The sequence below is a fragment of the Mobula hypostoma genome, chromosome 28, assembly GCF_963921235.1.
Source record: "Mobula hypostoma chromosome 28, sMobHyp1.1, whole genome shotgun sequence".
Classification (NCBI taxonomy): Eukaryota; Metazoa; Chordata; class Chondrichthyes; order Myliobatiformes; family Myliobatidae; genus Mobula; species Mobula hypostoma.
Window position 1 is genome coordinate 1,693,014 of NC_086124.1, and position 13,120 is coordinate 1,706,133.

General features: G+C 45.4%; 1 protein-coding gene across 1 annotated transcript in view; it reads left to right on the plus strand.

Annotated features, from left to right (window-relative positions):
- The first annotated feature begins 2,606 nt into the window (after positions 1–2,606).
- Positions 2,607–13,120, plus strand: part of dcdc2b (doublecortin domain containing 2B) — a 63,561-nt gene continuing 53,047 nt past the window's right edge. The window contains exon 1 of the mRNA XM_063034766.1: positions 2,607–2,884. Within this exon, the coding sequence (XP_062890836.1) occupies positions 2,607–2,884 (278 nt within the window). The remainder of the gene's footprint in view (positions 2,885–13,120) is intronic.

Sequence of the window (13,120 nt, forward strand, 5' to 3'; positions counted from 1 at the left end):
AGAGCGGGGTGGAAGCCGAACCTGAGCCTGTTGGTACATGTCACAATCTCCCAGGACCTGAAGTGGACACCCAACGCGGACACTCTTATCAAAATAGCTCAGCAGAGGTTGTATTTCCTACGTCAACTCAGGAAGTACAACCTGCCTCAGGAGCTGCTGATTCAATTCTATTCAGGAATAATCCAGTCTGTTCTCTGTTCGTCCATCACTATCTGGTTTGGATCAGCTACCAAACAAGACAAGAATAGACTCCAAAGAACCGTCAGGGCTGCGGGAAGGATTATTGGTGTGAAGCTGCCCTCGATCCAGGACTTGTATGCATCTAGAGTCAGGAAGCGAGGAAGCAGCATCATTGTAGACCCATCACACCCTGGACATCACCTGTTCCAACTCCTTCCTTCTGGTAGGCGCTTTAGATCACTGTATGCCAGGACAAATAGGTACAAGAACAGTTTCTTTCCGTATGCCATCAGTCTTATGAACGCTTGAATTTTAGTCTATTATAAACCAAGTCCACCTGTACATACACAGGTATACCTCATTGTATATAGTTCACAATTATTTGCACGATTGTTTTGTTTGCTTTTTGATTCTGTACAGCGAGAGCTCAGGGAAACCGGCATCAAATTCTCTGTATGTGTCCACATACTTGGTGATAATAAAGGATTCTGATTCTGATTCTGATGCTTTTAAGATTTTCTCTCTTCTGCCCACTAGGAGAGGGGAGTAGAAAGAATGTTTGGGGTAGGTGGGGTCTTCGATTATGATGGCTGCTTGTAAGATTTAGCATTTTCCCTGGCTTGGACACAACTTCCATGGCTGACCCTGACCAGTGGACACCTCACTGTAAGATTGTAGTGACAAAGCCTTCTCTTCCATATCACCAGCTGACATCTGATCACTGCCTCAACGGATATCTGTTAATATCCTCACAGATGTGAATTTCCCTGTGTATCTCTCTACATGAAGCTGCTCACCCAGAGTAACAGGCTCTCGTTAGGGACTGAAGTCCAATTGTACTGCAGGTGACAAGGGGTCTGAAGCAGGATCGGAATCGGGTCTTTTATCACCAACATACTGTATGCCAGCAGTACATTGCAATATGTAATAAAAAGTATAAATTACAGCAATCTGACGTCAGAGGGGAAGAAGCTGATCCTGAAATATTGATGGTATGTCTTCAGGCTCTTGTACCTCCTTCTTGATATTAGCAATGAGAAGAGGGCATGTCCTGGGTCTTTTTGAGTCATTGGCTTCTGAAGATGTCCTCGATGCTGGAGGCTACTGCCCATGATGGAGCTGGCTGAGTTTACAGCTCTCTGCAGCTTTTCGATCCTCTGCAGTTCCCCACCCCCATCCCATACCAGACGGTGAAGCAACCAGTTAGAATGGTCTCCACGTAGAAATTTGCAAGTGTCTATGAGGTCAGCTGAGAAGATCATCGGGTCTCTCTTCCCGCTATTACAGATGTTTACACCACACGCTGCACCCGCAAAGCTAACAGTATTGTGAAGGACCTCACCCACCCCTCACACAAACGCTTCTCCCTCCTGCCTTCTGGCAAAAGGTACTGAAGCATTCGGGCTCCCAAAACCAGGCTGTGTAACAGTTTCTTCCCTCAAGCCATCAGACTCCTCAATACCCAGAGTCTAGACTGACATCTACATCATTCATTATTATATTGTAATTTGTCCTCTACTGTGCCTATTGTCTTGTTTATTAATTATTGTACTGCCCTGCACTGTTTTGTTCACTTTATGTAGTCCTGTGCAGGGCTGTAGTCTAGTGCAGTTTTTATGTTGTTTTACGTAGTCTAGTGTAGCCTTGTGCTGTCTCACATAGTCTAGTGTAGTTTTGTGTTGTTTCATGTAGCACCAGGGTCCTGGAGGGACGTTGTTTCGTTTTTACTGTGTACCGTACCAGCAGCTTATGGTTGAAATGACAATAAAAGCGACTTGACTTGACTTGAAACCAAATTTCCTCAAACTTCTACTGAAATATTGCCACTGCCGTGCCTTCGTTGTAATTGCATCGATATACTGGACCCAGAATAGATCTTAGATATGCAAGAACTTGAAACTGCTCACCATTTCCAGTGCTGACCCCTTGTCGAGTGAGTGTGTGTTCCCTCGATTTCCCCTTCCTGGAGTCCTCAATCAGTTCCTTGGTCTTACTGACGTTGAGTGCAAGGATTTTGTTTTGACACCACTCATTCGGCTGACCTGTCTCACTCCTGTACTCCTCCTCGTCGCCTCCTGAAAATCTGCCAGCAATAGTTGTGCCATTGTTAAATCTATAGACGGCATTTGAGCTGCGCCGAGCCACATTGAATGTGCACCTTCTGGCCCCCGCTTTGAAGCAGGTATGACTCAGAAGTGTGACGTGCTTTGATTGTGAAGCCTGTAAGCAAACAATAGGTTTAAAATTTTCCTGATTGTGTCAAGCTGCTGTTGTGCTGGCAGCTCTCCACACAATGCAAGCATTGATGGAAACACAGCCATGGAAACCAAGTTACCTCTACACTCCACGGTCACCCACAGCACGCTGTAACTCTCCTCGCAGCTGGGTATGGATTAAGGGGAAGGACGCTGGCTCTGTGAAGGAAAATGGCCTCAACAGGTATTCCCCTTGTCCCCCAGGCAAAAAATGTCGTGGTCTTTAAGAATGGAGACCCTTTCTTTACTGGAAGGAAGCTTGTCATCAACCAGAGGCAGATTCTAACGTTTGAGACCTTTTTAAATGAGGTAACAAATAACATCAGTGCTCCAGTGGCTGTGAGGAACATCTACACACCAAGTGGGGGACACCGCGTCCTTGCGTTAAATCAACTACAGAATGGCTGCTATTATGTGGCTGCAGGATTTGAAAAGTTTAAAAAAATAGAGTAAGTGTATTTTTACCGTTCTATTTCAACTTAGCACACACTTCCGGTGAACTTTGAGAAGTTTGGTGAGATTTCTAAGCACGATCGTAGATTTTTATTAATTAGCCGGGCGGTTGAGTTCAAGATCTGCAAGGTAACGTTGCACGTCTGGTTAGACCACACTTGGAGTATTGTGTTCAGTTCTGGTCACCTCATTGTAGGAAGAATGTGGAGCTTTAAAGAGGCTGCAGAGGAGATTTACCAGCATGCTGCCTGGATGAGCGAGCATGTCATGAGGATGGGATTTTGTCTTTGGGGTGAAGCCAGAGAACTTTTCTTCCCAGGGTGGAAATAGCTGATATGAAGGGAGGGGGCATACGTTTAAAGCGATTGAAGGAAAGTATAGGGGAATGTCATTTTTTTTACAAAGAGAGTGGTAGATGTGTAGAATGTATGGTAGAGGCAGCTGTATTCGGGATATTTAACAAACTATTAGATTGGCCTATGAATGAAAGAAAAATGGAGGGCTATGTAGGAGGGAAGTTTAGATTGGTCTAAGTGTAGGTTTATGCAAATAAAATGAAATGAGACATTTTATGTTCAACGAAACTCATAACACAGTTTATTGAACACCAAAACCTACACCACCAAAGCACGTGAAAAATCCTCATGTAACAACGTCATCACATCAGACCAGCCTCTTAAAGTGAAATCGCAACTCAATGTCGGTGGTTGTCAATTATCTACATTCCTCCCAGTTTCGTTACCCTGAACAGGCACACCCAGAGTTCACTATAACCGGCTTTGTAAGCCTGGCCAGGGCTGGGACCAGCCCCCTGGCTTGGGTCCTGTGTCCCCTGGCTGGAGGAATCACAGGCGCCTCTGGCTTGTCACCAGACGATGCTCATCGTCACATTGGCCAGGGGAAAGTCAGCAAAATACTCCAGATCTTGGTGGGCTGGTTGAAGGTGATATACTGAAATACGTTCTGGGTTACCCCTCTTGTCGATGATGGAAGTCTTTTCTCTCTGTTCCAAAATGTGGAATGGGTCATCATTAGGGGGCCTAAGGAGATGATGGTGTGCACCATGGTGGACAAAAAGAAACGAGGCAGGATGTAGGTTAACAGGGACCCAAAAGTGCTGTGTGCCATGATGGGAGGTGGAATAGGTGAACAGGAATTGAACTTACTGAGGAGGATGGAATGCTGTGGGAGGTCAACCAGGATGTCATGGTGTCAGGAATTAAATCACCTGGCACTTATAACAGCTGTCCGAATCCCAGCTCAGTGCGGACGACTGCAGGTCCTCTTTTGGAGCAGTTCTGAGCCTCAGCAGGACACACGGAAGACGATCATGCCAACACTCATCCATCATGGAAGACCTTAAAGCAGCCTTACTGAAACTACTCGCATGTCCATTGGACTGTGAGGTGATGTAGCCTAACACCAAGGTTCTGAGCCATCGCAGCACAGAGATCAAAAATGAATTGGGGACCGTAGTCAGAGGAACTATCAGATGGGGTGCCAAACCCAGCAACCCAGGTGCTGACGAACGCCCGAGCTACATCTGCAGCCAGTCCTAGACGGACAACCTCTGGCCCCCTGGTGGTACAGTCCACCATGGTAAGAAGGTGTGTGAAACCGCAGGAGGGGGCAAGAAGACCGACAAGGTCCACATTGACATGGTCAAACCGTCGCTCAGGAACCTCAAAAGGTGCCAATGGCGCCTGAACATGACGGATAATGTTCACCCTCTGGCGCTCCATACGTCCTTTCTGAGGCTGTGCCAAACAAACTTTAGTGCAACCAGTTTCTGTGAGGCCTTCCGGCCCAGATGCAAGAGGCCATGTATGGAGTCGTAAACAGTCCGCCTCCAGTTTGTGGGCACCATGGGGCGAGGTATCTGGCTGAGGCATTGGACTGGAGAGAAACCCCAGCTTCCCTGAACATAATGTCAGCCGGTCACAGGCCCATGACTGCTGTTCAATAAGCCCCTGGGCCTCTGGGTCAGTAACTTAGTCAGCTGGCAGTCCGACATAATCAACCCCTATGTGTATGGCCTCAACGGCTGGCCGTGAGAGGCAACTGGCCACAGCATTACTTTTCCCCCCTTGATATGTTGTGTATCCGTTGTGAACTCGGATATGTAGGCCAGGTGGTGTCGCTGCTGTGCAGACCAAGGGTCCGATATTTTGGCCATCACACGCACGAGGGGTTTGTGGTCAACCCTCTAGAAGAAAACAAAAATAGGGGACAGCCAGATAGAGACTGAGAAGCTCACAGAGAGATGTGCTGTAATTCCTTTCGACTGAGGAAGGCGAGCAGGTGCCACACACCTCCGACCAGCTGTTCATGCACAGCACCACAGCATAGTCTGAGGCATCAGTGGTAATGGCTATGGGTGCGTTGGGGAGTGGGTGTGCCAGTAGCATTAGAAAGAGCTCATTTGGTATTATCAAATGCCCTGGTCATGTCCATTGACTAGTCAAGCACTTGATTAGGGGTATTGTCTTTATGTGCACTATACAGGGGGAGCTTTTGGAATGAAGCGGTGATAGAAATTCACCATGCCTAAAAACTCCTGTAGGGGTGGTGGGAAATACATAATAGTGGCTACTTGTGATGGGAGGGGTTTTGCACCATCTGTGGAGATGCGATGGCCGAGAAAGTCAGTGGTTGACAACCCAAGCTAGCACTTATCATGGTTAATAATCAACACGTGTTGGCTTAAGCACTGGAAAAGTACGCGGAGATGAGATACACAGTCAGAGCTGGATGCACTGGCAACAAGTGTATCATCCAGGTAAACAAGAAGAAAATCTAAGTCTTTTAATACAGAGCCCACCAGCTGTTGGAAAGCCTGTGCTGCATGTTTCAGTCCAAACGGCATGCACAGAAACTCAGAAAGGCCATACGGGTTGTCACAACTGTTTTGGGAAATCCTTACATAACAATGTCATCGTGTTACCAGCCTCTTAAAGCAAAACACCAACTCAATGTCGGTGGTTGTGAATTGTGTACATTTCTCCCAATTACGTTACCCCACTGTAAAATAGGTTAAAAGGACATGGTTGAATGCCCTGCACTGTGCTGTAATGTTTTATGTTCTATGTTCTAGTGCCTATTCACGCACCGGAACCTGAGGGTGTCAGGCCTTCGCAGGCAGGCCCCTCCCAGTCCCCACCCAGCTATCTGGAATCGCCTGCCACTCATTCCCAACTGATCACCTGCCACCTATTCCCAACTGATCACCTGCTACTCATTCCCAACTGATCACCTGCCACTCATTCCCAACTGATCACCTGCCACCTATTCCCAACTGATCACCTGCCACTCATTCCCAACTGATCACCTGCTACTCATTCCCAACTGATCACCTGCCACCTATTCCCAACTGATCACCTGCCACTCATTCCCAACTGATCACCTGCAGCCTATTTAAACCCAGCTCCCAGCCACAGTCTTTTGTTCATCCATCGGACCAGCTAGCCTCAATCAGCTGTTCCTAGTGTTCAATTACCTTGTTGCCTTACCATGTTAAGTACCTGTTCTATCCTGTTTCATGGCCTCTTGTGGCTCGTTAGTTTAAGATTAACTGGTAAGGTATCATTTACTAAAATCATCTCCACTGTTCTGCTTTTAGACCATAAGACTATAAGATAAAGGAGCAGATTAGGCCATTTGACCCATCAAGTCTGCCCCACCATTTCATTATGGCTGATCCATTTTCCTCTCAGCCCCAGTCTCCTGCCTTCTCCCCGTATCCCTTCATGCCCTGACCAATCAAGAATCAATCAACCTCTGCCTTACATATACCCAATGACTTGGCCTCCACAGCCGCTTGTGGCAATGAATTCCACAGATTCACAACTCTCTGGCTAAAGAAATTCCTCCTCATCTCCATTCCAAATGGAAGCCTCTCTATTCTGAGGCTGTGTCCTCTAGTCTTAAACTTTCCCACCATAGGAAATATCCTCTCCACATCCACTTTATCAAGGACTTTCAATATTTGATAGGTTTCAATGAAGTCACCCCTTATTCTAATGAATTCCAGTGAGTACAGGCCCAGAGCCATCAAATTCTTCTCATCTGGTAGCCCTTTCATTCCTGGAATAATTTTTGTGAACTTCCTTTGAACCCATCCTCCCTTAGCTAAGATCCCCAAAACTGCTCACAATGCTCCAAGTGAGGCCTCACCAGTGCTTTATAAAGCCTCAACATTGCATCCTTGCTTTTATATTCCAGTCTCTTGAAATGAATGCTAACATTGCATTTACCTTCCTCACCACCGACTCAACCTCCCAATTAACCTTCAGGGAATCCTGCACAAGGACTCCCAAGGACTCCTTTACATTTCCTGACAGAGGAAGTTTTTATATTGAAACTCTTGCAAGGACCTGTACCTCACGGATGTTTTCTTGCACCATTCTCTGTAAACTCTGGAAGATGTTGTGTGTGAAAATCCTAGGAGATCAGCAGTTTCTGAGATACTTAAACCATCCCGTCTGACACCAACAATCATTCTACAGTCAACGTCCCTGAGGTCACATTTATTCCCCATTCTGATGTTTGGTCCGGTAGACATCTGAACCTTTGACCAAGTCTGCATGCTTTTATGCATTGAGTTGCTGATGATTGGCTGTTCGGATTTTTGAATTAACCAGCAGATGTACCTAATAAAGTGGCCACTGAGTATAAAAGCAATTTTTCCAGTCTCCACTTTGTCTCAATTATCTCTCCTGTCTGCAATTCCCACTCTGTGTTTCATTTCCCCACCTCATTGCTTCCTTATGGCAACCCCCACTGGCTGAGCCCGATTATCCCCGGGGATCCCTGATTTGAGTGCCTGAAGGAGGCTGAACGAGACCAGTCGGAGACTGGCAGAGTACAATCTGCAATCAATCTTCCTCACACCAACAGATCGCTCATGGTGTGCTGCTGTCAGAAAATCTCGTAATAAATCTTCATTAAAAGTTCATTCCACCATATCATTAATGGAAAGTGTAAACAGGGAAGCCCAAGATTTAGATACTGGCAAACTTCGCTCAATCATTTTCTCCTACGCAAGTCCTGCACACTCCTCCTTCTTCATACGTTCAATTCAGAAACACGTCCTTTACTTCATGTGTAAGCATTTCCTTTAAAAGTCTCACATGTGGAACCTTTGAGAAGACATTGCACCAGTTTGCTTTGCAGGGCAGCGTGGCAGTGCAGTGGTTAGTGTAACTCATCAGCTGTAAGGCTGGGGTTCGATTCCCATCGTTGTCTGTAAGGAGTTTATATGATCTCCTCGTAACCACATGGGTTTCCTCCAAGTGTTTCAGTTCCCTCCCCCATTCCAAAAGATACGGGTTAGGATTACTGAGTTGTGGACATGCTATGTTGCCGCTGGAAGCATGGTCAGACTTGTGAGCTGCCCAGCAGAATCCTCACGAATTTGATTTCAGTCATGTTTCATATCACTGGTGTATGTCGTGAAATTTGTTGTCTTTGTGACAGCAGTACATTGCAATACATAATAATGGATAAAAACCACTAATTAGAGTAAGTTTGTCTATATTAAATAAATAGTGCAAAAATAGAAATAAAAAAGTAGTGAGGTAGTGTTCATGGGTTCAATGTCCATTCAGAAATCGGATGGCAGATGGGAAGAAGCTGTTCCTGAATCACTGAGTGTGTGTCTTCAGGCTCCTGTACCTCCTCCCTGATGGTAGCAATGAGATCAAGGCATGACCTGAGTGATTGGGGTCCTTAATGATGACCCATCTTTTTGGGTCATCGCTCCTTGAAGATGTCCTGGAAGCTGGGGAGGCTAGTGCCCATGATGGAGCTGACTAAGTTTACAACTCTCTGCAGCTTATTTGGATCCTGTACAGTAGATCACCCTCACCCCCACACACCCCCGTCCCCGTCCCCGTCCCTGTATCATACTATGATGCAGCCAGTTGGAATGCTCTCAACGGTACATCTGCAAAAATTAGTGAGCGTCTTGGGTGACATAACAAATCTCCTCAAATTCCTCATGAAATATAGCTTCTGTTGTGCCTTCTTTGTAGCTACATCAAGATGTTGGACCCAGGGTAAATCCTCAGAGATATTGACACCCAGGAACTTGAAATTGCTCACTTTTTCTGCTTCTGATCCCTCTACGAGGACTGGAATGTGTTCCCTCATCTTACCCTTTCTGAAGTCCACAATCAGTTCTTTGGTCTTACAGATGTTGAGTGCCAGATTGTTTCTGTGACACTACTCAGATAGCTGATATACGTTGTCACCATCTGATTTGTCACAAATGATGCATTTCCCTGCATGTTTCGATGTACGTGTGACAAATAAAGCTAAACACTTTCTTTCACTGTTTCTTTAATAAAAGCAGAAATTGCAGGAAGTATTCAGAACATCAGGGAGCATCTGCAGAGAGAGGAGACGAGTTAACTTCCACAACAAGCTCTTTTTTCAACTTATGGACAGATGTGTAAAAGCCCTTGATAATAAACTGAGTGTTTCTTAAACTGCATTATGATTATAACGTAAACAAATCAAAGCAGATGTATCTCAAAGAAATTACTAATGTCCACTTGACATAAATTTAAATGCAACGGAGTTTGTTAAAAACAGTTTATCATCATTATGTGCCGTGTCGTATGACATCATCATTTTGCATTGTGTCATGCGGCATAGGTGATCTTGGTCTTTCCATGATAATGATTGTTCTTGGCAAATTTTTCTACAGAAGTGGTTTGCCATTGTCTTCTTCTGGGCAGTGACTTTACAAGATGGTTGACCCCAGCCATTATCAATACTCTTCAGAGACTGTCTGCCTGGTGTCAGTGGTCACATAACCAGGACTTGTGATGTGTACCAGCTGCTCGTACGACCATCCACCACCTGCTCCCACGACTGCTTCACGTGACCCTGATCGGTGGGGGGGGGGCGCTAAACAGGTGCTACACCTTGCCCAAGGGTGACCTGCAGGCTAGTGGAGGGAAGGAGTGCCTTACACCTCCTTTGGTAGAGACGTATCTCCATACCGTCACCCAAGTAAATGGTTAGGGTATTGAATGCCCTCAGGAAGAACAGTTATTAATCAGCTGAGATCGAAGGACCAAAGATTAATCAAATTTACACACATGTCTCAGTGTCATGGTAAGGTAACAAAAGTGATTAATTCTAACAGTTTCTTGAGAAAGGAGTTCAGAACATCCACTTTGTGTGACAGGTTGTATGAAATGATGGTTTAGCTCTAGAGTCGCCCAGTGAAATCTGACAACTGCAATTTGCATTACAATTAAACACAACTGAGCAACAGTGAGATGTCAATGCTCAAGGTGCATAAGCCTTTTTAAAGGAGATGAAACCATCACACACAAAATGCTGGAGGAATTCAGCAGGTCAGGCAGCGTCTATGGAAGTTAATAAAACAGTCGACTTTTCAGGCTGAGACCCTTCATCAGGACTGAGAAGGAAGGGGGAAGATGCCAGAACAAAAAGGTGGGGACGGGGGGAAGGAGGATAGCTGGAAGGTGAGAGGTGAAGCCAGGTGGGTGGGAAAGGTCAAGGGCTGGAGAGGAAGGAATCTGGTAGGACAGGAGAGGGAACCATAGGAGAAAGAGAAAGAGGAGGGGGCCCAAGGGGAGGTGAGGAGAAGGCAAGGAGTCAGGAGTAGGGAATGGGAAAAGAGAGAAGGGGTGAGATTACTGGTAGTTAGAGAAATTGATGTTCATGACATCAGGCTGGAAATAACGTAGAAGAGTTTTCAGTTCCACCATCCACACATTTTTAATTAATCTGTCTCAATCATTCTACCACTAGAGGTCATGGGTTAAGGGTGAAAGGTGAAAAGTTTAAGGGGCCTAAGAGGTCAAAGGCCAGAGTGGGGAACAGAAAAAGAGGAACCGTTTTGTTTTACTGGAAAGAGAAATCAATATTCATGCCAACAGGTTGCAGGCTACCCAGACGGAATATAAGGTATGGCCTCATCTGGACTACTTTTTTTGTCAGTATCAGTTATCTCTAGAGATTTTTTTAAGGTGTTCTTTTTAAATGTATTAATTTATGGAATATGCTCAATTCCACATTGAGCAGAGAAACATAGACACTGCCTGATGAGTCAGGGTGTCAAAGGTTATGGGGAGAAGGCAGGAAAATGAGTTTGAGGGGGATAATAAATCAGCCATGATAGAATGGCAGGGCAGACTCGATGGGCCAAATGGCCTAATTCCACTCTGATGTCTTATGGTCTCATGGTCTTATAGTCTAAAACAGTGCAGGCCCTTCAGCCCATCACGTTGTGCTGACTTTTAAACCTTTCTCCAAGATCAATCTAACCCTTCCTCCCACATAGCCCTCCATTCTTCCATCATCCATGTGCCCATCTAAGAGTCTCTTCAATGACCCTGGATCTATGGAGAGGAATAAACAGTCGCCGTTTCAGGCCGAGACCCTTCATCAGGACGGGAAAGGAAAGGAGCAGAAGCCAAATATTTCACTGCAAAGGGAATTAATACCAGTGAGATGTCTGAAAGGGCCCCCTCCAGTGAATTTGTGCGGAGGAGCTTTACCAGGATCTGCCTGGGTTAGAGAGCACGCCTTTACAGATAGGCTGAGCGAGCTAGGGCTTTTTGCTTTGGAGCAAAGGCAGATGAGAGGTGACTCAATAGAGGTGTATAATATGTTAAGAGGCACAGATCAGGTGGATAGCTGGAGGCTTTTCCCCAGGGTGAAAATGACTGATGCAAGGGGGCATCATTTTAAGGTGATTGGAGGAAAGTATGGGGGGATGTCAGAGGCAGGTTTATACAGAGAGTGGTGGGTATGTGGAATGTACTGTCAGAGGTGGTAATAGAGGCAGATATATCGGTGGCATTTAAGGAACTCAGGTGGGCACACGGATGATAGAGAAATGGAGGGCTGTGTAGGAGGGAAGGGTTAGATTGATCGTGGAGTAGGTTAAAAGGTTGGGCCAATGTTGTGGGCTGAAGGTCTTCTACTCTGCTGCCCTACTCTCTGTTCTATGAAAAAGCTGCAAACACCAGTGGGTGTAGGATTTAGGATTCTGAAGCGGTGAAATTTGATAAGCAACTGAAGGAATCTCTGGTAGATCAGAAAGATATTCCACTGATGTTGGATTCAGTGATCTGACACTGACAACTTCTCAGTTACAGGCAAGAACTAATTGGCCAACTCATCCATCAAGGAAAACTGTGAAGGAAAACATGAATTATGTATTTAATTTTCAAAAAATGGAATGTGTTTTTGCTGGAAAACAGAAGAGATATATTTTTGTTTGTGGTAGAAGAAAGTGTAGGGAATAGTGTGAGAGATTCCCCTTCATGTTCAACCCTTCAGAGCATCAACGTCTCACGAACTTGGGAGACGGTGCGTACTCACAGGGTTTACACCTGCAAAATTCACATCCTGGATAATCAGTCGGAATTAATTGTTTCGTACAGTATTTTGTATTTTTGGAATAATGGCTAACATAGCAACGTGCAGAAAATGCTGGAGGAGTTCATGTCAAAGTCATCTCAGGTTTATGAATTCTCTTTACTGCCACTCCGTCCGTTGATGCTTCCTTCTTTATTCTCTTTCCGTTCCAGTTTCCTGAAATTGTTCACAATACACTGTGCATCCAAATTCAACGCTTGTATGAGTTCGACATGACCTGAGAGGGAAAATGGATCAGCCATGATGAAATGGCGGAGCAGACTCAATGGGCCAAATGGCCCGATTCTGCTCCTATGTCTTATGATCTTGTGGTCTTATGACCTCTCTACTTTCCATGTTCTCCACCTCTAGAAACATCTCTTGTTTGGCTTTTATAGACCACCAATGCTTCTGGAATCTTAGCATCTCTAAATAGTTCTGCTCCTCGAGTTAAAACATGAATTAATTTTTATTGAGATACAGTGCAGAATAGGCCCTTCCAATCCGTTCAGCTGTGCTACCCAGCAACCACCAATTTAACCCTTGCCAATTCACCAATTTACAGGGACCAGTTAACCTACTAACTGGTACATCTTTGGATTGTGGGAGGAAACCAGAGCCCCCGGAGGAAACCCATTATTTCATGGGGAGTACGTACAAACTCCTTACAGAGGACTTGGGGATTGAACTCTGAACTTTGATGCCCTGAGCCGTAATAGTGTCATGTTAACCGCTACTGTGAAGCCCCCAATGAGAATTATCTCCATTCCAAACTGGGTGCCATCACATTTTCCTGAGACAGACTTGGTTTAGACAAGTCTCTGCCCAGT